The sequence below is a fragment of the Dipodomys merriami genome, unplaced genomic scaffold, assembly GCF_024711535.1.
Source record: "Dipodomys merriami isolate MVZ:Mamm:240054 unplaced genomic scaffold, mDipMer1.0.p SCAF_28, whole genome shotgun sequence".
In the NCBI taxonomy this organism is placed as follows: Eukaryota; Metazoa; Chordata; class Mammalia; order Rodentia; family Heteromyidae; genus Dipodomys; species Dipodomys merriami.
The window spans coordinates 10,425,735-10,452,690 of NW_027204270.1; the positions used below are offsets into that span (position 1 = coordinate 10,425,735).

General features: G+C 44.6%; 1 protein-coding gene across 3 annotated transcripts in view; it reads right to left on the reverse strand.

Annotated features, from left to right (window-relative positions):
- Positions 1–1,046: 1,046 nt before the first annotated feature.
- Positions 1,047–26,956, reverse strand: part of Gmeb1 (glucocorticoid modulatory element binding protein 1) — a 47,006-nt gene continuing 21,096 nt past the window's right edge. For all 3 annotated transcript variants that reach the window (XM_070037466.1, XM_070037468.1, XM_070037467.1), the window contains exons 6-10: positions 23,914–24,071; positions 18,487–18,618; positions 14,865–15,002; positions 8,228–8,350; positions 1,047–3,354 (exon numbers count right to left, since the gene is read on the reverse strand). In XM_070037466.1, coding sequence (XP_069893567.1) covers positions 2,654–3,354; positions 8,228–8,350; positions 14,865–15,002; positions 18,487–18,618; positions 23,914–24,071 — 1,252 coding nt within the window. In that variant the 3' untranslated portion in view covers positions 1,047–2,653. The remainder of the gene's footprint in view (positions 3,355–8,227; positions 8,351–14,864; positions 15,003–18,486; positions 18,619–23,913; positions 24,072–26,956) is intronic.

The window sequence follows — 26,956 nt, forward strand, 5'->3', positions numbered from 1 at the left end:
GATTCCTCAGCACCACATAAGCAAAAAGAAAAAAGCCAGAAGTGGTGCTGTGGCTCAAGTGGTAGAGCACTAGCCTTGAGCTGAAGAGCTGAGGGACAGCGCCCAGGCCCAGAGTTCAGGCCCCACAACTGGACCAAAAAAAAAAAAAAAAGAAGAGTCTCTCAGATGTCCCCAGACTGGCTTTGAACTGTGATCCTCAGATCTCAGCATCCTGAGTAGTTAGGATTACAGGTGCCACCAGCACCTGGCCTTTTTTTTTTTTTTTTTGCCAATTAACTATAGATTGGATTTTCCAGTCTGGGCTGGCTTTGAGGCTTTGAACTACAATCCTCAGCCTCTTGAGAGTAGGTAGAATTATAGGCTTGAGCTACTGATACCTGATACGTAAGTTTTGTGATTAAAAAAAAAAATACAAGGCCTAGGGGCTGGGAATGTTGCTTAGTGGTAGAGTGCTTAGCTAGCATGCACAAAGCTCTGGGTTAGATTCTTCAGTACCACAAACAGAAAAAGCTACAAGTGGTGCTGTGGCTCAAGTGATACAACACTAGCCTTGAGCAAAAGCTCAGGGACAGTAACCAGGCTCTGAGTTCATGCCCCATGACTAGGAAAAAAAAAAAAAAAAGATCTATGTATCCAGGCTTGCTTCAAACTTTCAATCCTCCTGCCTCAGCCTCCCAAGTGTTGAAATTACAGAGTTAACTACCACACTCAGTTTAGAATATAGTTTTTTGGGTTTTTTTGCTGGTTGTAGGGCTTGAAGTCAGGGCCTGGGTATTGTCCCTGAGCCTGTTTGTGCTCAAGGTTAGTGCTCTATACTTGAGCAACAGGACCACTTCTGGTTTTTGAGTGGTTAATTGGAGATAAGAGTCTCATGGGGACTTTTCTGCCCAGGCTGGCTTCTAATTGTGATCCTCAGATCTCAGCCTCCTAAGTAGCTAGGATTATAGTGAGAGCCACTGAAGCCCCGCTTGCTTGACAGGTTCGAACATCTATTGGGAGAAACACTGCTTCAGGTAAGTGCACTCTTAAAAAAAAAAAAAGAAGACTACAGGTCAAAATTTTGCTTTTAATTAAAAAAAAATCCTCCCACTCAATAGGTATGTGCTTTCTTTTTGATCTATTTTTCATTTAAGTTGTCTGTCATTTCCCTATATTTTTCCTAGTGCAGTAAACAATGCAACCAAAGAAATAAAAACCAGGGTCCACTCTTGCCCCAAACACTGAGGAGGGTCAAAGAGAAGGAATCACAGCATGGAAAACGGCCCAGTTCTAAATATACAACCAACATTTAGAAAACAAAAAATATAACCCCTCCCCAAGACATTATTATTGACATTCCCGGTACATTTCCTATAGTATAATGTCACAGACAATGTTTCTTTCCCAGGGAGTCCAGCTCACTCAGGAGGAGACATCTAGTCGGTGCCTTGGGAAAGGCTAGGGGTATTGCCAGTCTTCTCTGCCAAGCCTAAAGCTTTTTATGAGCTCAATATCTTACAAAAACATCTGTGGTATAAATGGCATAAATGAATCTAAAAGGGGAGGAAGGCAACCAGCACCTGTCACTGTTCTCCAAATCAGCCAAAAAGCTGAAGAGTGTGGGATCCAGGCGACAGATGCCATTAAGAGTTGAGGGATGGAAGGGAGAACAAGAGGAAGCACCAGATAAATGGCTGCTTTTGGTTCCAAAGCCAAAAAACAAAAGCAATAACAAAAAGGCCCTACCAAAAATGGCAGCTAATATCAAGGAGAAACTCCTCTGCTCCTGGAGTCATGCAATAAAAATGGCTTTAGAGCCCCACCTCCTCTGCAGCCACCATCACAGAAGCAGGGTGATTTATATGTCACACAATTTGCAGATGAACAGACTGATCTTAGGTTGGGAGTAAGGTGCTCTAACAACATGGGACTATCACTTCAAATCCCAAGATATAGCTGTGGCTTTCTTTGATTTCTATTTCTACAAAGCCGAAGGTCACTACTGCCATTTGGTAGTAGTGGGGATGGACACTTCTACTTACCACTGGCCTCTTCTCAAAATGGCACATGTGGTAACAATTCTCAGAGATCTTAAGAGGCATCAGTTGTACCTCGGGAAATAAAATCAATCCCTTGTCCATCCTTACCATAGCACTTCCCACTTCATGCAGCTGGCTTCCCATCTTCCTCTCCAAGCAGAATGCAACTTCTTTTTTGTTTCAGAGTTTGCACTGGCCTCTGAAGCCCTTTCCAGGACACAAAAGGAAGTAAACTTCTGCATCCACATGCAAGCAAGCGGGTTGCCTTCTAGTGTCAGATCTGTGTTCCAGGGTTTAGTCAACACATCTTTACAAGAATAAACTATACATGCATACAGACAGACTAGCCCAGAAAGGGTTCCTGGTTATTTTGACCCATTCTCTAAAAGAAATAACTGTCTTGGAGTAGGATGATTAGGACACTAAGTAACCCTATCAACTTCTGGAAGGGCAGCTTATTTTGTCCATTTTTTTAATGAGGGGGTAGGAGGAACCCAACATTTTCAGTTATTACAATGAGATTTTGTTTTGTTTTGTTTTTTTAAAAACAATCCTATGTGGAAATGAGGACAATGATAAAAAAAATAATTAAAATTGCAAACCAAAACATATCTCCTGGCCCCAGAATTCCCAGGTTAATCCTCCAAGACCACAATCTCCACATTGTGGACTTGATGCTGGTGTTCTTCCATCTCAGCCACCACTTTCTCCTCAGTCCTCAGCTCTGTCTCCAAGATGACTGCTTTGCCCTCAGTGTCTTCGGCCTCAGGGTCTGGGGCTGGGTCAATTTCAATGATGGTCTGCCCATCCTCTGAGGTGCTTTCAACAGCCTGGATTGCTGAGGTCAGGCCAGACTCCATGGCCACCAGCTCCACAGGGCTCACCATAGTGGCCATGTTGCCCAGGGTACTCCCATCCTGCATGGTGGTGGAGCTTAGTAATGCCAAGCTAGATGAAGGGTGGATGGTCACTGTGTCTGGTGAGCTGCTCTTGGCAGAGGAGACCACTGTGGCATAGCGGAAGAGCTGAGGGCCAGAAGGCAGTGTGTGGACAGTCACAGGACTAGAGCCCTGGCTGAGAGTGGCCACTGGAATATTGCTCATGGAAAATGACTGACCCACTGGGGTAATGGTGATAGGTGAGATGACTGTGAACTGAGGCTGCTGGACAGGAGGTGAAGGGCTCAGGACGGTAGTAGAAGCTGGCCGCTGGAGTCGGGGTCTTTTTGGAGGCTTAGGAGTGCTCACAGGCATTAGTACCACATTTTGAACCGTCTGGGATTTTAGCCTGGGATCCTGGGCTTGCTTCTTTTGTTCTTCCAACTGGCGTTCCAAGTCTATGGGGGTGGGGAAGAGGTAAAAAAGACCTTTATGGGAAGAGAAGTGGAATTTTGGGAACATTAAACTAGGAAAGAGTCTGGTCCTGTTCGTTTGGGGTTTTTTTTGTTTTTATTTTTGTTTTGGTGTGTATGTGTGTGCACTCAAGCATGCATGCTGGTTCTGGGGCTTGAACTCAGGGTGTGGGCTCTGTCCCTGAGATGTTTTTGGTCAAAGCTAGCATTCTATTACTTGAGCCACACATCTACTTCCAGCTTTTTGGTGATTAGTTATAGAGGTAAAAGTCTTGAGACTTTCTTGCACAGGCTGGCTTCAAAGTGCTATTCTCAGATCTTAGCCTCCAGAGTAGCTAGGATTACAGGCATGAGCAATTGAGAGATGCCCACCTGTGAGATTTGGTTGTTTTGGGGTTCTGGTCGTGGGGCCTGAACTCTGGGCCTGGGCGCTGTCCCTCAGCTCTTCAGCTCAAGGCTAGCGCTCTACCACTTGAGCCACAACGCCACTTCTGGCTTTTTTCTTTTTGCTTATGTGGTGCTGAGGAATCGAACCCAGGGCCTCATGCATGCATGGCAAGTGCTCTACCACTGAGCCACCTTCCCAGCCCCCCACCTGTGAGATTCTTATATCCAATTAACCACCAAAAATACTGGAAGTGGCTCAAGTGGTAGAGCACTAGTCTTGAACGTGCATGCACACACAAACATGCACACACACACGAATGGCAGGAAAATAAAACAGGCTCTGGTGGAGCAGGGGTGGAGTACCAGCAGAGTGGAGAGAGCTAATGGAAAGGGTGAATGAGGATGAATATAGCTGAAAATAGAACAATAAAAATTAAAAATAAAAATATAATAATAAAACCCATTGAAATTGTTTTGAGAAGTGACAATGGATAAAGCAGAGTGAATTTGATCGAGATACTTCTCTCTCTCTCTCTCTCTCTCTCTCTCTCTCTCTCTGTCTGACTGCATATAATGTACGGAAATGTCATAGTGAGATTCTCTATACAACTAATATATACTAATAAAGAAACAAAAAGGGCTGGGACGGTGGCTCATCGGTAGAGTGCTTGCCTTGCTTGCATGAGGCCCTGGGTTGATAAGCAGAAAAAGCCTGAAGTGGTGCTGTGGCTTAAATGATAGAGCCCTAGCCTTGAGCTGAAGAGCTGAAGGACAGCACCCAGGCCCAGAGTTCAGGCCCTATGACTGACAAAAAAAGTTTCAATGTGAGTTGGGAGCTGGTGGCTCATACCTATAATCAGAGCTACTCTGGAGGCTGAGATCTAAGGACTATGGTTTGAAGCCAGTCTGGACAGGAAAGTCTATGAGACTTATAATCTCCAATAAACTACCAAAAAAAGTCAGAAGTGGAGCTGTGGCTCAATTGGTAGAGTACTAGCCTTAAGCACAAAGTTCAGGGACAGTGCCCAGGCCAGGAGTTCAAACTGCAGGACAAACCCCACCCCCACCCTCATCCCCCCCAAAACTTTGAAGGTGAGAAGAATGGATTAGGAATAAGATAATAGAGTTGTCTTTCAGGATTTTCTGTCAAGTGTGATGTAACTTCAGACAAATCAAAAGGGAGGGGAGTTAGATAGGATGGGGGCCAGTGGCTCATGCCTATAATACAAGCAATTAAGGAGGCTGAGATCTGAAAATCTTAATTCAAAGCCTGCCTGCACAGGCAAATATAAGAGACTTTTACCTTCAATTAACAAGCAAAAGGCTTGTTTCATTTGCTATAGTATTAGCTTTGAGCAAAAAAGTTGAGCAAGAGCAAAAGTTCCTGAATTCAAGCCCCAGTACCCAGTACTCGTATAAATAAACAAACTAGAATATACTGTAAACATGTGTGAAAATGTAATAACAAAACATTCCTCCTGGGCTGGGAAGTTGGCTCAGTGGTAGAGCACTTGCCTTGCATGCCTGAGGCCCTGGGTTCGATTCCTCAGCACCACATAAGCAGAAAAAAAAAAAAGCCGAAGTGGAGCTGTGGCTCAAGTGGTAGAGCGCTAGCCTTGAGCTGAAGAGCTGAGGGACAGCACCCAGGCCCAGAGTTCACGCCCATGACCGATGACCGGACTCCCCCCCCCCCAAAAAAAAATTCCTCCTGTATAACATAAGGTAATAAAAAAGTATATAAGCTGGGCTTGGTGGCTCATACCTATAATCCTAGCTCCTCAGGAGACTAAAATCTTAGTATTATAGTTTGAAGCCAGCCTGGGCAGAAAAGTCCATGAGACTCTTTTTTTTTTTTTTTGTCGGTTGTGGGGCTTGAACTCTGGGCCTGGGCGCTGTCCCTCAGCAGCGCTCTACCACTTGAGCTACAGCGCCACTTCCCATTTTCTGGTGGTTTATTGGAGATAGGAGTCTCACGGTCTTTCCTGCCTGGGCTGGCTTTGAACCGCGATCCTCAGATCTCAGCCTCCTGAGTAGCTAGGATTACAGGCGTGAGCCACCAGCGCCCGGCTTCCATGAGACTCTTAATTCTAATTAACCACCAAAAAAGCTGGAAGTAGAGTTGTGTCTCAAGGGGTAGAGCATTAGCCTGGAGCAAAAAAGCTTAGGGACAGCACTGAGGCCCTGAGTTCAAGCCCCAGGAAGATTTCAAAGACTAATTTGCATCATCTAGGGATGAGAAAGATGGTCCTTTAGATGTGTGATCTATCAGGAGGGAGTTAAGCTAACAGGAGAATGAATATAGTTGAAAGAGATTGTTTGCATACATTAAAATAGAACAATGACATCTGTTAAAATTGTTTTGAGAAGTGGGAATTAAAAGAGTGGAGTGGTGAGGTTAATTGGAATACATTGTAAACATGCATAGAAATACCATAATGAAATCCCTCTGTATGACCAATATATACTACTAATAAAATTAACAATAGAAATAACAAAATAATCTCCTTACCACAGGTCTATTATGCCTGTTTGTAAACCTGATTAAAAATTAAAAAAAAAACAAAAACCTAAAAACTAATTTGCATATTCTGCCAACACTGTTGTTAACTGAATTAATGGATAATGTAGTACACATCTTTTTTGTTTTTTGTTTTTGGCTGGTCATGGGTCTTGAACTCTGGGCCTGGGCACTGTCCCTCAGCTCTTCAACTCAAGGCCAGCACTCTATCACTTGAGCCACAGTGTCATTTCCAGTTTTCTGGTGGTTATTGTAGATGAGAGTCTCAGGAAAACAGGCACTGGTAGCTCAGGCCTGTAATCCTAGCTACTCAGGAGGCTGAGATCTGAGGACCGTGGTTCAGAGCCAGCCCGGGCAGGAACATCTGTGAGACTCTAATCTCCAATAAACCACTAGAAAACCGAAAGTGGCGCTGTGGCTCAAGCAGTAGAGTGCTCACCTTGAGCTGAAGAGTGCAGGGACAGCACCCAAGCCCAGAGTTCAAGCCCCACGACCAACCAAAAAAAAAAAAAAGAGTCTCATGGACTTTCCTGCCCAGGCTGGCTTTGAACCGTGATCCTCAGATCCCAGCCTCCTTAGTAGTAGCTAATATTACAGGAGTGAGCCACAGGCACCTGGCTAGCACACATCTTAACTCTAAAAAAGATTGAGAAGGAACGATAATGAAGTTAGCTTCTTTTTTCCCTGTATCCCTCCAGTATATCACTCTATCTCATCAAAACAAAATCTGAGCAGAGTACCAGTGACATACATGTGTAATCCTAGCTACTCAGGAGGCTGAAATATAAGGATTCTATTCAAAGCAAGTTCAGGCAGGAAAGTTTAATTAACCAGAAAAAAGCTGGGAGGCCACCAGTGGCTCAAGCCTATAATCCTAGCTACTCAGGAAGCTGAGATCTGAGGATCAGAGTTCAAAGCCAGCCTGGAAAGAAAAGTCCATGGGACTCTTTTTTTTTTAATTGGTCGGTCATGGCACCTGAATTCTGGGACTGGGTACTGTCCCTCAGCTCTTCAGCTCAAAGCTAGCACTCTACCACTGGAGCCATAGCACCACTTCTGGCTTTTTCTGCTTATGTGGTGCTGAGGAATCAAACCCAGGAACTCATGCATGCAAGGCAAGCACTCTACCACTGAGCCACCTTCTTAGCCCTCCATGAGACTCTTCTTATCTTCAATAAACCACTAGAAAACAGAAAATAGTGCTGTGGCTCATGTGGTAGAGTGCTCACCTTGATCTGAACAGTTGAGGGAGAGCACCCAGGCCCAGAGTTCAAGCCCCACAACTGATAAAAAAACAAAAACAAAAACAAAAAAAGTAACTTTGGAAGTACATCCAAACTACTTAGGGGGCTGAGATCTAGAGATTTTGGTTCCAAGCCAGCAAAGGAAGGAGTATATGAGACTCTTTTTTTTTTTTTTTTTTGGTCAGCTGTGGGGATTGAACTCTGGGCTTGGACATTTTCCCTGCACTCTTCAGCTCAAGGTGAGCGCTCTACCACTTGAGCCACAGTGCCGCTTCTGGTTTTCTAGTGGTTTTATTGGAGATAAGAGTCTCACGAACTTTCCTGCCCGGGCTGGCTTTGAACCATGATCCTCAGATTTCAGCCTCCTGAGTAGTTAGGATTACAGGTGTGAGCCACCGGCGCCTGGCTTATAAGAGACTCTTATCTCCAATTAATCACCAAAAAGCCAGGAATGAAACTGTGGCTCATGCAGTAGAGCTCTAGCTTTGTGTGAAAAAGCTAGCTAAGAGACAATACCTTGCAACACCCAGGCCTTGATTTCAGGCCCCAGTACCAGAAAAACAAAACAAACAAACAAACAAACAAAGCAGCATAATTTAACATCACGTGAATTAAAAAGAATAAAAAAGCCAACAGAAGTTGACAAAGAAACAGCAAAGCTCAAGAATATTGGCATAATAGCTCCTATAAACAGACAAGTTATACACACCTGTCAGAGTATAGAGAAACTGTTCTTCTCCCTGTTCTATTTGGTTCCTTCTGTTGTCCAGAACCTTTTTGACTGTGTCCATTAGGCCAAATGTATGTGCCACATTGTTGAGAACAGCAGCATCTATTTAAAACAAAATACATGCCAGTAGAGTTAAAATAGAAATGTTCTGCCAACTGTTTATAAATTTGAAACAGGGGCTGGGAAGATGGCTCAGTAGTAGAGCGCTTGCCTTGCATGCCAGAGGCCCTGGGTTTGATTCCTCAGCACCACATAAGCAAAAAGAAAAAAGCCGGAAGTGGCGCCGTGGCTCAAGTGGTAGAGCGCTAGCCTTGAGCTGAAGAGCTGAGGGACAGTGCCCAGGCCCAGAGTTCAGGACCCATGACCGGACCCAAAAAAACAAACAAACAATAAATTTGAAACAACCCTGCCCCTCTTTTTTTTTTTTTTTTTTTTTGTCGGTTGTGGGGCTTGAACTCTGGGCCTGGGCGCTGTCCCTCAGCTCTTCAGCTCAAGGCGAGCGCTCTACCACTTGAGCTACAGCGCCACTTCTGGTTTTCTGGTGGTTTATTGGAGATAGGAGTCTCATGGTCTTTCTTGCCCGGGCTGGCTTTGAACCGCGATCCTCAGATTTCAGCCTCCTGAGTAGCTAGGATTACAGGCGTGAGCCACCAGCGCCCGGCTCTGCCCCTCTTTTTTTGGTGCCAGTCCTGGGCCTTGAACTTAGAATCTGGGCACTGTCCCTGAACTATTTTGCTCAAGGCTAGTGCTCTAACACTTGAGCCACAGCTCTACTTCCCACTGTTTAAATTGGAGATAGAATCTCACAAACAGAGCCGGGCGCTGGTGGCTCACGCCTGTAATCCTAGCTGCTCAGGAGGCTGAGATATGAGGATCGCGGTTCAAAGCCAGCCCGGGCAAGAGAGACCGTGAGACTCCTATCTCCAATAAACCACCAGAAAACCGGAAGTGGCGCTGTAGCTCAAGTGGTAGAGCGCTCGCCTTGAGCTGAAGAGCTGAGGGACAGGGCCCAGGCCCAGAGTTCAAGCCCCACCACTGACAAAAAAAAAAAAAAAAAAAAAGAATCTCACAAACAGCTAGCCCTGCTTGGGCTAGCTTTTAACTGCTATCCTTACATCTCAGCCTCCTGAGTAGCTAGAATTATAGGTATGAGACAGCAGTACCCACTGGGAACCGAGTTTGAATCTCAATTTTGCTACTTATTTTTGCTAGAGATTGAACATAAGGCTTCATACTAATTTTGCTATGTTATTTGTGATCCTGGATAAATCATTTCACTCTTGAGTTTTCTTATCTGGAACAAATGGAACCAATAATGTTCATTGTAAAATAGAAGATTAAGATTAGAAATATCATGAGTTATGTGCCTCTTCATATTTATATAAAATAATATACATTGAATAAACTCCAAAATATGGAAACAAGAGATCTCTTTATTTTTTTAATTTTTAGTTGATGATTCTGTCTTCTTTATGTGTGATGTATTCAAGTGTACATACCTTCAAGAAGGGGAGGGGAGGGTACAGAACTTGAGGGAAAAGGATAAAAAAGTACAGCAGTGGACCTCACTAGACACTGATGAAAGTAAACTATACAACTCATGGGTGGAGTCAGGAGGGAGGGATTGAGAGAGCGTAAGGGAACAGAAGACACTGTACAAAAGGAAATGTACTCATTACCTGACTCATGTAATTGTAATCCTTCTATACATCACCTCCATAATAATAAAGTAAATTATTTTTTAAAAACACCCCAAACAAAAAAAGCAACAACAACAAAAAGAAATCTCATGGGGAATAACATGCAGTATTATTATTATTATTTTTTTTTTTGTTGGTCGTGGGGCTTGAACTCTGGGCCTGGGTGCTGTCCCTCAGCTCTTCAGCTCAAGGCGAGTGCTCTACCACTTGAGCTACAGCGCCACTTCCAGTTTTCTGGTGGTTTATTGGAGATAGGAGTCTCACAGTCTTTCCTGCCCGGGCTGGCTTTGAACCGCGATCCTCAGATCTCAGCCTCCTGAGTAGCTAGGATTACAGGCGTGAGCCACCAGCGCCCGGCAACATGCAGTATTATTAATAGCATTCTTTTTTTTTTTTTTTTGTCAGTCGTGAGGCTTGAACTCTGGGCCTGGGTGCTGTCCCTCAGCTCTTCAGCTCAAAGCTAGTACTCTACCACTTGAGCCACAGCACCACGTTAGGCTTTTTTCTGCTTATATGGTGCTGAGGAATCGAACCTAGGGCCTCATGCAAGCAAGGCAAGTACTCTACCACTGAGCCACCTTCCCAGCCCTAATAGCATTATCTTTCTTCCCCTCTATAAAAATTTCTTGAAAGAGGGGCTGGGAAGGTGGCTCAGTGGTAGAATGCTTGCCTTGCAAGCCTGAGGCCCTGGGTTCAATTCCTCAGCACCATATAAGCAAAAAAAAGAAAGCTGGGGCTGGGAAGGTGGCTCAGTGGTAGAGCGCTTGCCTTGCATGCCTGAGGCCCTGGGTTCCATTCCTCAGCACCACATAATCAAAAAGAAAAAAGCCGGAAGTGGCGCTGTGGCTCAAGTGGTAGAGCGCTAGCCTTGAGCTGAAGAGCTGAGGGACAGCGCCCAGGCCCAGAATTCAGGCCCCACAACCGGACCCAAAAAAAAAAAAAAAAAAAAGAAAGCTGGAAGTGGCGCTGTGCCTCAAGTGGTAGAGTGCTAGCCTTGAGCTGAAGAGCTGAGGGACAGCGCCCAGGCCCAGAGTTCAGGCCCCACAACTGGACCCAAAAAAAAAAAAAAATTTCTTGAAAGAGTTGTCAGTATTTATAGACACTTATCTAAATTTTATCTCTTCCCCTATATTCCCCTCTAAGTTATCTCATGTAGTTCTATGGGGCTTTTCCAAATTTTTTTCTTTTCTTTTTTTTTTTTTTGGGTCCGGTCATGGGGCCTGAACTTTGGGTCTGGGCTCTGTCCCTCAGCTCTTCAGCTCAAGGCTAGTACTCTACCACTTGAGCCACAGAGCCACTTCTGGCTTTTTTCTTTTTCTTTCTTTTTTTTTTTTATTTTGGGTGGGTCTGGTCATGGGGCCTGAACTCTGGGCCTGGGCGCTGTCCCTCAGCTCTTCAGCTCAAGGCTAGCACTCTACCACTTGAGCCACAGCGCCACTTCCGGCTTTTTTTTTCTTTTTGCTTATGTGGTGCTGAGGAATCGAACCCAGGGCCTCAGGTGCAAGGCAAGCACTCTACCACTGAGCCACCTTCCCAGCCCCTCTGGCTTTTTTCTTATGTGGTGCTGAGGAATCGAACCCAGGGCCTCAGGCATGCAAGCAAGGCAAGTGCTCTTCCACTGAGCCACCTTCCCAGCCCCTTCTGTTTGTGAGATAGCGTCTCCATATGTGGTTCAGGGTGGGCTAAGAGTCTGCCTCTGCCTCCTGAACGCTGGACTTACAGTCATGTACCATCATGCCTGGCTTTTTTTTTCTCTTCATGCCAGTCATGGGGCTTGAACTCAGGGGCGAGGTGCTGTCCTGAGCTCTTTTTGCTTAAGGGTGGTGCTTTACCACTTGAGAACAACTTTACTTCTGGCTTTATGGTACTTTATTGAAGATAAGTGTGTCTCACAGACTTTCCTGCTTAGGCTGACTTTGAACCACAGTTCTTAGATTTTAGTCTCTTGAGTAGCTAGAATTACAGGCATAAGCCCAGTTTGCCAGGTGGGGTGTGTGTGTGTGTGTGTGTGTGTGTGCGCGCCAGGTGTGTGTGTATGTGTGTGTGTGTGTGTGTGTGTGTGTGTGTGTGTGTGTGTGTGCGCGCCAGGTGTGTGTGTATGTGTGTGTGTGTGTGCGCGCGCGCCAGGTGTGTGTGTATGTGTGTGTGTGTGTGTCTGTGTCTGTGTGTGTTGTGGGGCTTGAACTCTGGACTTGGGCGCTGTCCCTCAGCTCTTCAGCTGAAGGCGAGCACTCTACCACTTGAGCCACAGAGCCACTTCCAGTTTTCTAGTGGTTTATTGGCGATAAGAGTCTCACGGACTTTCCTGCCCAGGCTGGCTTTGAACCGTGATCATCAGATCTCAGCATCCTTAGTAGCTAGGATTATAGGCGTGAGCCACCGGCACTCGGTTGCCAGGCATTTTTGTTGTTGATGAAGTCTAACTACTATACCCAGACTCCTTCTGCACTCCTGGGCTTATGCACTTTGCCTCGACATTATGGGTTTCTGCAACTACAGGTTAGGGCCACTATTTCGTTCTATTTTTTCTTGTGTGTTGGTATTGGGCTTGAACTCAGGGCCTCAAGCTCTTAGCTCAGCTTTTTCACTCACAGCTGAGCACTCCTCCAGCCCTTTTTCACTTTCCTCCCTAGGTATAACCCAAGCCACAATATAATAACAGGCTCGCACTGCTGTAGCCCATTCTCAGAATGGGCCCATCTCAGAAAAGGGATCTCTCAAACTTTTCTGCCCACTGGCTTGGGCTTCATATTTCTGTCAAATTAAGTGATACATCCATTAAAAGAAAGATCCTATAATCTTCAGGTACTAATAATTCATGCCTATAATCCTAACTACTCAGAAGACTGAGATCTGAGGATCTGCAGTTTGAACCTGGCCTAGGCAGAAAAGTCCATAAGACTATTATCTCCAATTAACCACCAAAAAGGCAGAAGTGGAGCCATGGCTCAAGTGGCAGAGTACTAGTTTTGAGGAAAAAAAAACAACACTCAGGACAGTGCCCAGTCTTGTGTTCAAGCCCCAATACACACACACACACACACACAATATGCTTATAATTCTAGCTACTCAGGAGACTGAGATCTGAGGATCATGGTTCAAAGCCAGCCCAAGCACAGAAAGTATGTAGGACTCTTTTGTTTTTTGGGCGGGGGAGGGGCCGGTCATGGGGCCTGAACTTTGAGCCTGGGCGCTGTCCCTCAGCTCTTCAGCTCAAGGCTAGTGCTCTACCACTTGAGCCACAGCTCCACTTCCGGCTTTTTTGTTTTTTGCTTATGTGGTGCTGAGGAATCGAACCCAGGGCATCAGGCATGCAAGACAAGCGCTCTACCACTGAGCCACCTTCCCAGCCAGTATGTGGGACTCTTATCTCCAATTATCCACACACAAAAAGGTGGAATGGAACTATGGCTGAAGTGGTAGAGCACTAGCCTTGAGCAAAAAAAAGAGCTCAGTAATAGCATGTGCACACACACACCCCAAAGCCATAGCGAGAGTTGGAAACATGGCTCAAGTGATAAAGTGCCTGCCTAACATGTAGCAGTTCAGTCACCAAGTACTGCCAAAGGTGGTGGTGGGGGAAAAAAGGCCAGACCCCAGTGGCTCATACCTGCAATCATAACTATTCAGAATGTAATAACTGAGGATGGCTGTTTTCATGTGTATGTTTTTTTTCTTTCTTTTAGCCAGTCCTGGGCCTTGAACTCTGGGTCTGGGTGCTGTCCCTAAGCTCCTTTTACTCAAGGATAGCACTCTATCACTTGAGCCACAGCATCACTTCTAGCTTTTTCTGTGATTAATTGAAGATAAGAGTCTCACAGACGTTCCTATCCGGGCTGGCTTGGAATCCTGGTCCTTAGATCTCAGCTTCCTGAGTAGCTAGTATTACAAGTGTAAGCCACTGGTACCTGACTAAGGATGCCTGTTTGAAGCCAGCTCAGGCAATAAAATTTGTGAGACTCTTATCTCCAATTAACCACCAAAAAAGCTGGAAGCGCAGCTATGGCTCAAATGGTAGAGCTCTAGCCTTGAGCGAAAAAGCTCAGAGACAATGCCCAGACCTTGAGTTCAAGCCCCAGGACTGTCAAAAAAAAAAAAAAATAGTTTTGACTTTTTTCTCCAAAGTTGTTCCTCCCTTGGTAGTTTTTTTGTTGTTGTTGTTGGTTATGGGGCTTGAGCCTGTCCCTGTGCTCTTCAGCTAAAGGCAAGCACTCTACCACTGAGCCACCTTCCCAGCCCCACTTCCAGTTTTTCTAATGGCTTATTGGAGATAAGAGTCTCAGAGACTTTCCTGTCCAGGCTGGCTTAGAACCGTGATCCTCAGATCTCAGCCTCCAGAGTAGCTAGGATCACAGGCAAGAGCCACTGGGCACCACGCAGTAGTTTCCTTTTCAATAAATCACAACTGAGCTATATCTACAGCATGTGCAAAGCCCTGGGTTCAATCCCAGACACCACACACATACACAAAATAACAACAACAACAACAACAAACTCTCAGATCATCATGTTAAGTAAAATAAGCCACTCCCGCAAAGACAAATATTACATGTTTTCTCTCATTTAGGGGAACTAGTAGAAAGCAAAACATAAAAACTAAGGTAATGAAAATGTAATCAGGACTACTAGTAAGAGAAAACAGGGAAAGATGAAGGGGTAAGAAAAAGTATAGAGGGGGTAAAAATGATCAAAAAACTTTACATACATGTATGGAATTATCATGTTCAACTGCGTTACTATATGTACTAATTTTTAAAAAATTATGAACTGTGAGTAACTGAGTTAGCTTTAATGAGCCTTACTTTTCTTGACTGTTAAATAGAGATAATATCAGTACTTCACAGGTATTATAAGGACTTGACTACAGTTGTAAGTATTCAATAGATGATAGCTATTATTAGAATCAGTGAACTTACCTGTGACCTGGAAGGGAGTCTGGATGAGCCTCTGCTGAACTCCTCTTAGAAGCTCCTCTATTTCCTTCTGTATATTGCAGACAACTTCTTCCATCAGCCCTACATCAGCTATTCCTTTCCAGAACATCAAAGTGTCCTCTGGAATGAGAGGGATAAAATAGGATAAACAAAGGATGTTATCTAGATATTTGGGCACATCTCTATAATGTTAAATTTAAATTTTGTGCAGCTCAATTTCTTATTAGGGCATTTCTGGGAAAACAGAGAACTTCTGGAATAGGAGCTGCCTCCTAGAGTTGTTTTCTAATTATTTGCCCTTCCAGCCACTTAGGACCTTGGGATAATTGCTTCATTTGTCATGCTCTCCTTTTTTATGGCTTTGGTTAAAAAAGCAGACATCTTCCTTCACTAAAGATATTAAATTAAGGTTTGGAGGGCTGGAATGTGACTTAGTGGTAGAATGCTTTCCTAACAGGCATGAAGCCTAGGTTCAATTCCTCAGTACCACATAAACAGAAAAAGCTGGAAATAGCACTTTGGCTTCAAGTGGTACAGTGCTAGCCTTGGGCAGAAAAGAAGCTCAGGGACAGTGCCCAAGCCCTGAGCAAAAATTAATAAGATAGTTAATTAATTAAGGAATGGGGCTATAAGTATAGCACTAGCCAAGCAAATTCATGTGTTTGATCCCTAACAACCCAAAAACAAAATAGTGCCAGGTGCAGATGGCTTATACCTTTAATCCTAGTTACTCAGGAGGCTGAGATCTTAGGATGGTGGTTAAAGCCAGTCCAGGCAGAAAGTCCTCATGAGACACTTCTCCAATTAACCACTCAAAAATTGGAAGTAGAACTGTGACTCAAAGTGGTAGAGTGTTAGCCTTGAACAAAAGAGCTCACGGCTGGAAGTGGCATTGTGGCTCAAGCAGTAGAGCACTAGCCTTGAGCTGAGGGACAGTGCCCAGGACCAAAGTTCAAGCCCCTTGACAGACAAAAAAAGAGCTCAGGGACAGGACCCAGGCCCTGAAATTCAAGCCACACAACCAACAAAAATAAAAAATAAATAAGGGCTTGAAAGGTGGCTTCCTTGCATTCCTGAGACCCTGGGTTTGATTCCTCAGCACCACATAAACAGAAAAAGACAGAAGTGGCATTGTGGCTCAAGTGGTAGAGTGCTAGCCGTTACCTGAAGAGCTCAGAGACAGTGCCTAGGCCCAGAGTTCAAGCCTCATGATGGACTAAATTAATTAATTAAAAATAAATAAAAATAAAAAATAAAAAGGATGCTGGTGCCTCATGCCTATAATCCTAGCTAATCAGGAAGCTGAGATATGAGAACTGTAGTTTGACAGCTCAGGTAGATAAATCCTCTAACTCTCTTATCTCCAATTAACCAGCAAAAAGTCAAAATTGGAGGTATGGCTCAACTGGCAGAGTGGCAGCCATGAATGAAAAACCTTAGCATGAGCCAGGTGCCAGTGGCATTTGCCTATAAATCCTAGTTACTCAGAAGACAGATCTGTAGTGCAAAGACAGTTGGGGCAGGAAAGCCATGAAATTCTTATTTTCAATTAACCAGCAAACATCTAGAGGTAGAGTTGTGGCTCATGTAGCAGAGTGCCAACATTGAGAGGAAATAGCTAAACAAGACCAAGAAGCCCCGAGTTCAAGCTCCACTATTAGCATAAAAAAAGATTAAGTTGCCGGGCGCTGGTGGCTCACGCCTGTAATCCTAGCTACTCTGGAGGCTGAGATCTGAGGATCGCGGTTCAAAGCCAGCCCGGGCAGGAGAGACCATGAGACTCCTATCTCCAATAAACCACCAGGAAACCGGAAGTGGCGCTGTAGCTCAAGTGGTAGAGCGCTAGCCTTGAGCTGAAGAGCTGAGGGACAGCACCCAAGCCCAGAGTTCAGGCCCCACGACCGGACCCAAAAAAAAAAAAAGAAGAAGATATACTACTTCTAGTCCTACACTTAAGAAAATAAAGACTGTTGGTGTAGGACTAGAAGCTTCCTGATGGCAGTGGCTAATGTCCTTTCATTTATGTACACAATTCCAGAAACAGTGCCAATTAAAAATAGGAAATAGCTGGGTACTGATGGCTCACACCTGAAATCCTAGCTACTCAAAAGGCTGAGCTCTGAGGATTGCAGTTTAAAAGCCAGCCTGGGCAGAAAAGACCCCATGAAACTCTTTTTTTTTTTTTTAATTTTATTTTATTTGTGAACATACTGTACAGAGGGGTTACAATTACATGGGCAGGATAATGTGTCCATTTCTTACCAAGCATTGCAGCCTCCTCCTTTGTTTACCCTTCACATCCCTTCCCAGCTTCCCCCCTCCCCCCCCCCCATGAGACTCTTATCTCCTATAAACCACTCAAAAACTGAAAGTGGAGCTGTGGCTGTAGTAGAGTGCTAGCCTTGAGCACAAAGAAGCTCAGGAACAGCGCCCAGACCTGAGTTTAAGCCCTACAACTGATTCAAAAAATAAAATAAAATAAAATAAGAGGAAGAAGAAATAAGCCAGGCATGGGTGGCTCACACCTGTAATCCTAAGCAACTCAGGAGGACTCTTATTTCCAAATAACCACCAGAAAACCAGAAGTGGAGCTGGGGCTCAAAGTGGTAGAGCTCTAGCCTTGAGTGAAAAAGCTCAGGGACAGCGCCCAGGCTCCAAGTTCAAGCTCTATGACTGACAAAAAACAGAAATAATAAGCTGAATTCTGATGGTTCATGCCTGTAATCCTAGCTACTCAGGAGGCCCAAGATCGTATCTTGAAACCAGCCTAGGCAGGAAAGTCCAAATGGCCAAAAAGCTGGAAGTGGAACTATGGCTCAAGTGGTAGAGTTCTACACTTAAGAAAAGAAGCTCAGGGGATGGCGGTTCAAAGCCATCCCGGGCAGGAAAGTCCGTGAAACTCTTATTTCTAATAAACACTCAGAAAACCAGAAGTGGCGCTGTTGCTCAGAGGGACAGAGCTCAGGGCCAGAGTTCAAGCCCCATGACGACAGACGAGGAGGAGGAGGGGGGGGGGGGGGAGGAGGAGGGGGGGGAGGAGGAGGGGAGGAGGGGGGGTGGGAGGAGGAGGAGGAGGAGGAGGAGGAGGAGAGTCAGGGAAAGTTCCCAGTACTTGAGTTCAAGGCCCAAACTGGCAAAAAAGAAAGAAAAGGAAATAATATTTCTTGAATGAATTAATGGAAAATAATATGAAACCTAACCCATTGTCCCCCCTAAGTGTATCAACAAGCTATACCAGCCGCTACCTAATTCTGCCCTCTAATATCTTGAGGCTTGATTTATCTAAGTCATGTGCCAGAATTAGGGCAGTCTGGTAGGAAGAAAAGCATGAACTCCAAGAGTCAAACAGCTGAATTCAGCTCTGATATTTATTGGTTGTATGGCTGGTCTTAGACACACTGTTGAACTTTTTCCACAATCCCAATTCCTTCACGTGTTAAGTATGACAAGTGCATGGATTAAAATAAGATATTTGTACCTAGAGTTAGTATTTACATTTAGGAGAAAAAACAACAAAATTAATTAAGAGGTCTTATTTATCCATAATTATGACAATGATAAGGGTCATAAAACCCTGCAAGAAAAATGAGTCACATAAAAGTACCTGAAATTTCCTCTGAGTCTTTTTTCATCCCCTCTTCTGTGGCCATGGTGACAGCAGCAGTAAGAGCTGAGTTCCATTCCAGTCCTGCCTCTTCCATGCTCTCTTCTGAGATGGCAATCTGTGTGATGCTACCTAAAAGGGGTCCATTAGATGCCCAATGAATAAAAAGCCACAGATGTAGCCACACACTGGTGGCTTACACTGTAATCCTAGTTACTCAGGAGGCTGAGATCTTGAGGATGGTAATTCAAAGCCAGCCTGGGCAGGAAAGTCTATGACAGTCTTTTTTTTTTGGGGGGGGGTCTAGTCGTGGGTCCTGAACTCTGGGCCTGGGTGCTGTCCCTCAGCTCTTCAGCTCAAGGCTAGCACTCTACTACTTGAGCCACAGCGCCACCTCCGGCTTTTTTTCTGCTTATGTGGTGCTGAGGAATCGAACCCAGGGCCTCAAGCATGCAAGGCGAGCCCTCTACCACTGAGCCACCTTCCCAGCCCTATGAGATTCTTATCTACAATTAATCACCATAAAAGCCAGAACTAGAGCTGTGGCTCCAGTAGTAGAGTGCTAGCCTTGAGCCAAAAAGCTTAAGAGATAGTGTACAGGCCCACTGTTCTAACCCAGGATGGAATTTCTTCTTCTTCTTTTTTTTTTTTTTTTGGGGGGGTGGGGGGAGTTCCAGTCGTGGGGCCTGAACTCTGGGCCTGGGCACTGTCCCTCAGCTCTTCAGCTCAAGGCTAGCAGTCTACCACTTGAGCCACAGCGCTACTTCTGGCTTGTTTTTTTCTGCTTATGTGGTGCTAAGGAATTGAACCCAGGGCCTCATGCATGCAAGGCAAGCGCTCTACCACTGAGCCACCTTCCCAACCCAGGTCCATGTTTTTATTTATTTATTTATTTATTTATTTATTTATGTTGGTCATGGGGCTTGAACTCTGGGCCTGGGCACTATCCTTCAGTTCTTCAGCTCAAGGCAAGTGCTCCACCACTCTGAGCCCAGCTCCACTTCCAGTTTTCTGAGAATTGGAGATAAGAGTCTTTTCTTATTGGAGATAAGAGTCTCACAGACTTTCCTGCCCAGGCTGGCTTTGAATGGTGATCCTCAGTTTTCAGCCTCCTGAGTAGCTAGGATTACAGGTATGAGCTACCATCCGGCTTAGATCCATATTTTAAAAATGAATCTCCTAGCTAGGTATGATAATACACCCCTGTAATTCTAGTACTCAGGATGCAGAAACAGGACGATTGAAAGCTCAAGGTCAGTCTGAATTAAATAACATCCTGTCTCACAAAAACAAAAATGAAAAACAAAACAAAACCAACAACAGGGCTGGAGATTTTGCTGATGTGGCAGAGCACCTACTTGTCTAGCAAGCTTAAGGCCTTGAGTTCAAACCCTACTACTACTAAAAAATAAATTGTTAAAAAAAAAAAAAAGAAAAACTGCTGGGAAGGTGGCTCAGTGGTAGAGTGCTTGCCTTGCATGCATGAGGCCCTGGGTTCGATTCCTCAGCACCACATAAGCAAAAAGAAAAAAGCCGGAAGTGGCGCTGTGGCTCAAGTGGTAGAATGCTAGCCTTGAGCTGAAGAGCTGAGGGGCAGAGCCCAGGCCCAGAGTTCAGGCCCCATGACCGGACCCAAAAAAAAAAAAAAAAAAAAAACTAAAGAAGCTAAGCCATAGAGGTACATACCTATAATTCTAGTTACTTAGGAGGTAGAGAAGTTTGAGGCCCTCACCAGCAAAGTTAAAGAGATCCTATCTCAAACAACAACGAACAAAAGAGCTGGGGCATATCTTGAATGAGAGAGCTTGCCTAGCAGGTGCAAGGCCTGAGTTCATCTACAGGACTGCAAAAACACAAATAAGCCTAGGCTCTGGAATAAGCCAGGATGAATATTAGATTTTTTAAAGAAATTCTTCCTCCTGGGCTGGGAAGGTGGCTCAGTGGTAGAGTGCTTGCCTTGCATGCATGAGGCCCTGGGTTTGATTCCTCAGCACCACATAAGCAGAAAAAGCTGGAAGTGGTGCTGTGACTCCAGTGGTAGAGTGCTAGCCTTGAGTTGAAGAGCTGAGGGACAGCGCCCAGGCCCAGAGTTCAGGCCCCATGACTGGCAAAAAATAAAAAAAAAAAGAAAAGAAAAAAAAAAGAAATTCTTCCTCCCAAAAGAAAATGTTTTCTTCTTACTCTGAATGAAAAGAGAAAGGTAACTTATAGAGTCACAACAGTGTAATCTACTTTCTAAGCAAATGGGTTTTTTGCTTGTTTGGTGGCAGTCCTGGGACTAGAACTCAGAGCCTGGGTACTGTCCCTAAGCTCAAGGCTATATTGTTCTACCACTTAAGACATAGCTCCAGTCTGGCTCTTTGATGGTTACTTGGTTTTCGTTTTTTTGCTTATTTTTGCCAGTCCTGGGGCTTGAACTCAGGACCTAGGCATTGAGCTTTTTTTGCTCAAGGCTAGCACTCTACCACTTGAGCCCCAGTGCCACTTCTGGCTTTTTCTGTTTATATGATACGGACCAGTTGAACCCAGGGCTTCAAGCATGCTAGGTAAGCACTCTACCACTAAGCCACATTCCTAGCCTTGGTGGTTAATTGGAAACAAGAATTTTACAAACTTTCCTCCTCAGCTCTTAGCCTCCTGAGTAGCTAGGACTACAGGGAGTTGTGTTGATTTTGTCATTTGTGGGGCTTGAACTCATGGCCTGGGCTCTGTCCCTGAGCCTCTTTGTGCTCAAGGCTAGTGCTCTAACACTTAAGCCACAGCTCTACATCCTTGTGGGTTCTTGTTGTTACTCCAGTACTCTACTACTTAGGTCACAGCTCCACTTTTGGCAGTTTTGTTTTTGTTTTTTTTTGCTAGTTAACTGGAGTTAAGAGTCTCATGGACTTTTCTGACCAGGCTGGCTTTGAACCTTGATCCTCAGATCTCAGCCTCCTGAGTACCTACAATTACAGGCATAAGCCATCAGCACTAGGCACAGATGTCAGGCTGCCCAAACCAGACTTTCTGAGAATGAGAACCTGAAATAATTTTAAAGTAGGGTGGTTTGAGGAACCCTACTACAGGTGCTAAGCATCTAGAACAGCTGAAGTTGTGGTATTTTATTTATCAGCCTGTAAAGAAAAAACAAGAGAAATGGAAAACAAAAACATTAGGTAAGAGATCCATGAATAACAGATTCACAGAGGGGAAAAAAAAATTAAAAAACTTTTTACTATCAATTATACATGAAGATTTAAAAAGAGAGACTAAGAAGCATCAAAGTATCTGGCCACTGGTAATTCATGCCTGTAATCCTAGTTACTCAAGAGGCTGAGATCTGAAGATCACAGTTCAAAGCCAGCTTAGGCAGGAAAGTCTGTGACACTCTTTTTTTTTTTTTTTGTCGGTCATGGGGCTTGAACTCTGGGCCTGAGCACTGTCCCTCAGCTCTTCAGCTCAAGGCAAGCGCTCTACCACTTGAGCTACAGGGCCACTTCCAGTTTTCTGGTGGTTTTTTGGAGATAGGAGTCTCACGGTCTTTCCTGCCCGGGCTGGCTTTGAACTGCGATCCTCAGATCTCAGCCTCCTGAGTAGCTAGGATTACAGGCGTGAGCCACCAGCGCCCGGCCTGTGACACTCTTATCTCCAATTAATCACCAGAAAACTTGGAATGGCACTGTGGCTCAAATAGTAGAGCACTTGACTTCAAGTTCAAGCCCCATAACCGACCAAAAAAAAAAAATCAAAATGACACTCAAGCCAAGTGCCAGTGGCTCATGCCTGTAATCCTAGCTACTCAGGAGGCTGAGATCTGAGGATTGTGGTTCAAACCAGCCCAGGCAGTAAAGTCCATGAGACTCTTATCTCCAATAAACCACTAGAAAACTGGAAGTGGCGCTGTGGCTCAAGTGGTAGAATACTCACCTTGAGCTGTAGAGCGCAGGGACAGCGCCCAGGCCCATAGTTCAAGCCCCACGACCAACCAAAAAAAAAAAAAAGAAAGAAAAAGAAAAATCTCAGATGGTTATATCTTTCCTCAATGGTAAGGAGTAGCTTGAGGATTTTTAAATCAAGATTGAAGTAAGTATATGCCTATCCTGTTCATTTTGGTAATCTGGAGCTCACGCAAGCAGAGTTCTCTGATCCTCACAGCATTTTCCATAGTCTAGCACACTCAGGGATAGACTGTTTATTTTAGTTCAACAGTTGAAAACGATTTGTCCTTCTAATCCACCTTCCTATCTTGAACACATAAGTAGAGCAAAAGCTTTTCAAAACAGCCTAATTTCAACCTTGATACTCCAAGTGGCACGAAGTGAAACCACTGAATAAATTTGTAAACTTCTGAACCATCTTTCTAATGCTTAGCATGAATTTTAAGAAAGAAATAAGGAAGTCTATCCAATAAAAAATCATTTTTGAGGGAGGAAAAAAAAAGATAGTTAGACACCATTGGCTCACATCTGTAATTCTAGCTGCTTAGGAGGTGAGATCTGAGGATCATTGTTCGAAGCCAGACCAGGGCAGAAAAGTCCCCATGAAATTCTTTTCTTTCTTTCTTTTTTTTTTTTTTTTGCCAGTCATGGGGCCTGAACTCTGGGCCTGAGCGCTGTCCCTCAGATCTTCAGCTCTAGCACTGGAGCCACAGAGCCACTTCCAGCTTTTTCTGGTTATGTGATGCTGAGGAATCGAACCCAGGGCCTCATGCATGTAGGCAAGCGCTCTACCACTGAGCCACCTTCCCAGCCCTCTTTCTTTCTTTTTTTTAAGGTGGTGCTGAGGAATTGAACCCAGGGCTTCATGCATGCAAGGTAAGTACTCTACCACTGAGCCACCTTCCCAGCCTCCCATGAAATTCTTATCTCCAATTAACCACACAAAAACTGGAAATGAAAGCCAACTGCTGGTGGCTCTCCCCTGTAATCCTAGCTATTCAGGAGGCTGAGATATGAGGATCACGGTTCAAAGGCAACCCAGCAGGAAAGTCCATGAGACTTATCCATAAGACCTATCTCCAGTTAACCACCAGAAATCCAGAAGTGGCACTGGGGCTCAAGTGGTAGAGTGCTAGCCTTGAGCTGAAGAGCTCAGGGATGATGCCTAGGCCTAGAGTTCAAGTACCACAATCAACCAAAAACAAAAAAACAAAACAAAAAAACACAACCCAAAAAACAACAAAACTGGAAGTGGAACTGTGGCTCAAAGTGGTAGAGTGCTAGCATTGAGCAAAAGAGCTCAGGGGCAGGGCCCAGGCCTTGAGTTCAAGCCCCACAACCAAAACAAAACAAAAGGATGATTTCTAAAGCATAGAATCCCACTCAAGAGAACCATGACTTACAACAAGGCATACTGATGCTCACAAGAGTTGAAACTAAGAAACAAAGAAATGAGAGGAATAGTTCTAATGAGAAACAGTGGGTTTTCAGGTGGTTTCCTACCCCCTACCATCGGCCGAAGTGGGTGTCTGCACCACACTTGTCTGCTGTCCTGGTACTGGAGCTCTTGCACTGCTGATGAGAAGATCAAATTTGGTGCTTCTGCATGTATTGGAGCAAACTTTGTCATGTTGGTAAAAATCAATCTGTCCGGAATCCATCATTTTCCTATAAAAAGGAAGACAAGAGGTAGCACTTCAGCCTGTACTTCATGTTCAGAGAACTGAGTCTCAGTGACAAACAGGCATGACATTACTGAGTATACTCTGTAAATTAGTAAAACTGATTAGTAATATCAGAAGTCATTAGGTTGTAAATATTCTAACTGTGACTAGATTCTGCCCACATTTATCAATACTCTTATTCTGAAAAAAAATTTTTTTTTGGTTGGTCGTGGGGCTTGAACTATGGGCCTGGGCGCTGTCCCTCAGCTCTTCAGCTCAAGGATAGCGCTCTTCCACTTGAGCCACAGTGCCACTTCCAGTTTTTTGGTGATTTATTGGAGATAAGTGTCTCATGGAGGGCAGGGAAGGTGGCTCAGTGGTAGAGTGCTTGCCTTGCATGCCTGAGGTACTGGGTTCAATTCCTCAGCACCACATAAGCAAAAAGAAAAAATCCGGAAGAGTGACAGCGCCTAGGCCCAGACTTCAAGCCCCATGACCAACCAAAAGAAAAAGGAAAAGGAAGAAAAGGAAAATTAGGTGGTGTGCCTATTACTCTAACCTACATGGAAGGTTGACACTGCGGGGATAGTAGTTCCATATCAGGCCAGGAAGAAAAGACCATGTTGAAAAGAAGAAGCTAGGGGGCTGGGAAGGTGGCTCAGTGGTAGAGCGCTTGCCTTGCATGCATGAAGCCCTGGGTTCAATTCCTCAGTACCACATAAGCAAAAAAAGAAAAAGAAAAAAGCCGGAAGTGGCGCTATGGCTCAAGTGGTAGAGCACTAACTAGCCTTGAGCTGAAGAGCTGAGGGACAACACCCAGGCCCAGAGTTCAGGCCCCACAACCGGACTCCCCCCCCCCAAAAAAAATAAAAAATAAAAAAAGAAGAAGCTGAATGTGGTAGTGTATATGTGTCATCTCAGTTATAATGAAGAACCTAAAATAGGTGGATCATGGCCCAAGAGTATACCAGGATAAAAAGTGAGACTTGCTATCAATAATAACCAGGGCGGGCCAGGCACTGGTGGCTCACGCCTGTAATCCTGGCTACTCAGAAAGCTGAGATCTGAGGATCTCAGTTCAAAGCCAGCCCAGGCAGGAAAGTCCATCGTGAGACTCTTATCTCTAATAAACCACCTAAAAACTGGAAGTGGCGCTGTGGCTCAAGTGGAAGAGCTCTCACTTTGAACTAAACTGCTGAGGGACAGTGCCCAGGTCCAGAGTTTAAGCCCCATGACCACCACCACACCACCACCAACAAAATAATAATAATAATAATAATAGGGCTGGGAAGGTGGCCTTAATACTAATAATAATAATAAGGCTGGGAAGGTGGCTCAGTGGGAGTGCTTGCCTTGCATGCCCTGGGTTCAATTCCTCAGCACCAAATAAGCAGAAAAAGTGGGAAGTGGCACTGTGGCTCAAGTGGTAGAGTGCTAGCCTTGAGCTGAAGAACTCAGGGACAGTGCCCAGAGTTCAGGCCACACGAATGGCAAAATAATAATAATAATAATAATAATATAATAACTAGTACAAGCCAGGTATCCAATGGCTCATGCCTATAATCCTAGCTACTCAGAAGGCTGAGTTCTGAGGATCACAGTTAAAAGCTAGCCCAGGCAAGAAAGTCCATAACACTTTCGTTTCCAATAAACTACCCAAAAGAAGCCAGAAGTAGAGCTGTGGCTCAAGTAGTAGAGTGCTAGCCTTGAGCAAAAATGAAGCTCATGGTCAATGCCCAGGCCCTGAATTCAAGCCCTAGGACTGGGAAAAAAAAAAAAAAAAAAGTAAAGAAAAATTTTAACTTTTTTTGTAGAAAATACAGAAAGTACATGGAGAACAACTATCCTTTAAAAAATATCTCCTTCCCCACATACTGTATAAACATTTTAACATATTTTCTGGACTAAATTTTATATCTGTGAGAGTAGGGGGTGGTGGCATTTTTTTGTGTGTATGAGTGTACTGAGGTTTGAACTTAGGGCCTTATGCTCTTTGTTATGTTTTTGCCAGTCCTGGGGCTTGAACTCAGGGCCTGGGCACTGTCCCTGAGCTTCTTTTGTTCAAGGCTAGCACTTTGCCACTTGAGCCACAGGGCCACTTTTTGCTCTTTCTGTTATTTAATTGGAGTTATGAGTCTCTCAGCTCCTGCCTGAGCTGGTTTTGAACCAAGTCCTCAGATCTCAGCCTCCTGAGTAACTAAGGATTATAGGCATAAGCCACCAGTGCCCGGCTTAAGCCTTAATTTTTATTATTATTATTTTATTTTTATTTTTATTTTTTTTGCTGCTCATGGGGCCTGATCTCTGGGCCTGGGTGCTGTCCCTGAACTCTTCAGATCAAGGCTAGTGCTCTACCACATAAGCCACAGTGCCACTTCCAGCTTTTTTTTTTTTTTTTTTTTTTGCCAGTCATGGTGCCTGAACTCTGGGCCTGGGCACTGTCCCTCAGCTCTTCAGCTCAAGGCTAGTGCTCTACCACTTGAGCCACAGCACCACTTCCAGCTTTTTCTGCTTATGTGGTGCTGAGGAATCGAACCCAGGGCCTCATGCATGCAAGGCAAGCACTCTACCACTGAGCCACCTTCCCAGCCCCACTTCCAGCTTTTTCTGCTTATGCAGTGCTGAGGAACCAAATCCAGGACCTCATGCATGCAAAGCAAGCACTCTACCACTGAGCCACCTTCCCAATCCAAAGCCTCAAATATTTTTAAGGATCCTGTTATATGTTCTATTGGGAACTCATAATTCTTTATTTTTTAATTTTTATTTTAGGTGAAGTGCTAGGGATAGAACTAGGGCTTCGTGAATATCAAGCAAGAACTCTTACACTAAGCCACAACCTTATCTTTTTTCTTCGTTTTTGCTTCTTTTGGGGTTTTCTGGTTTTGA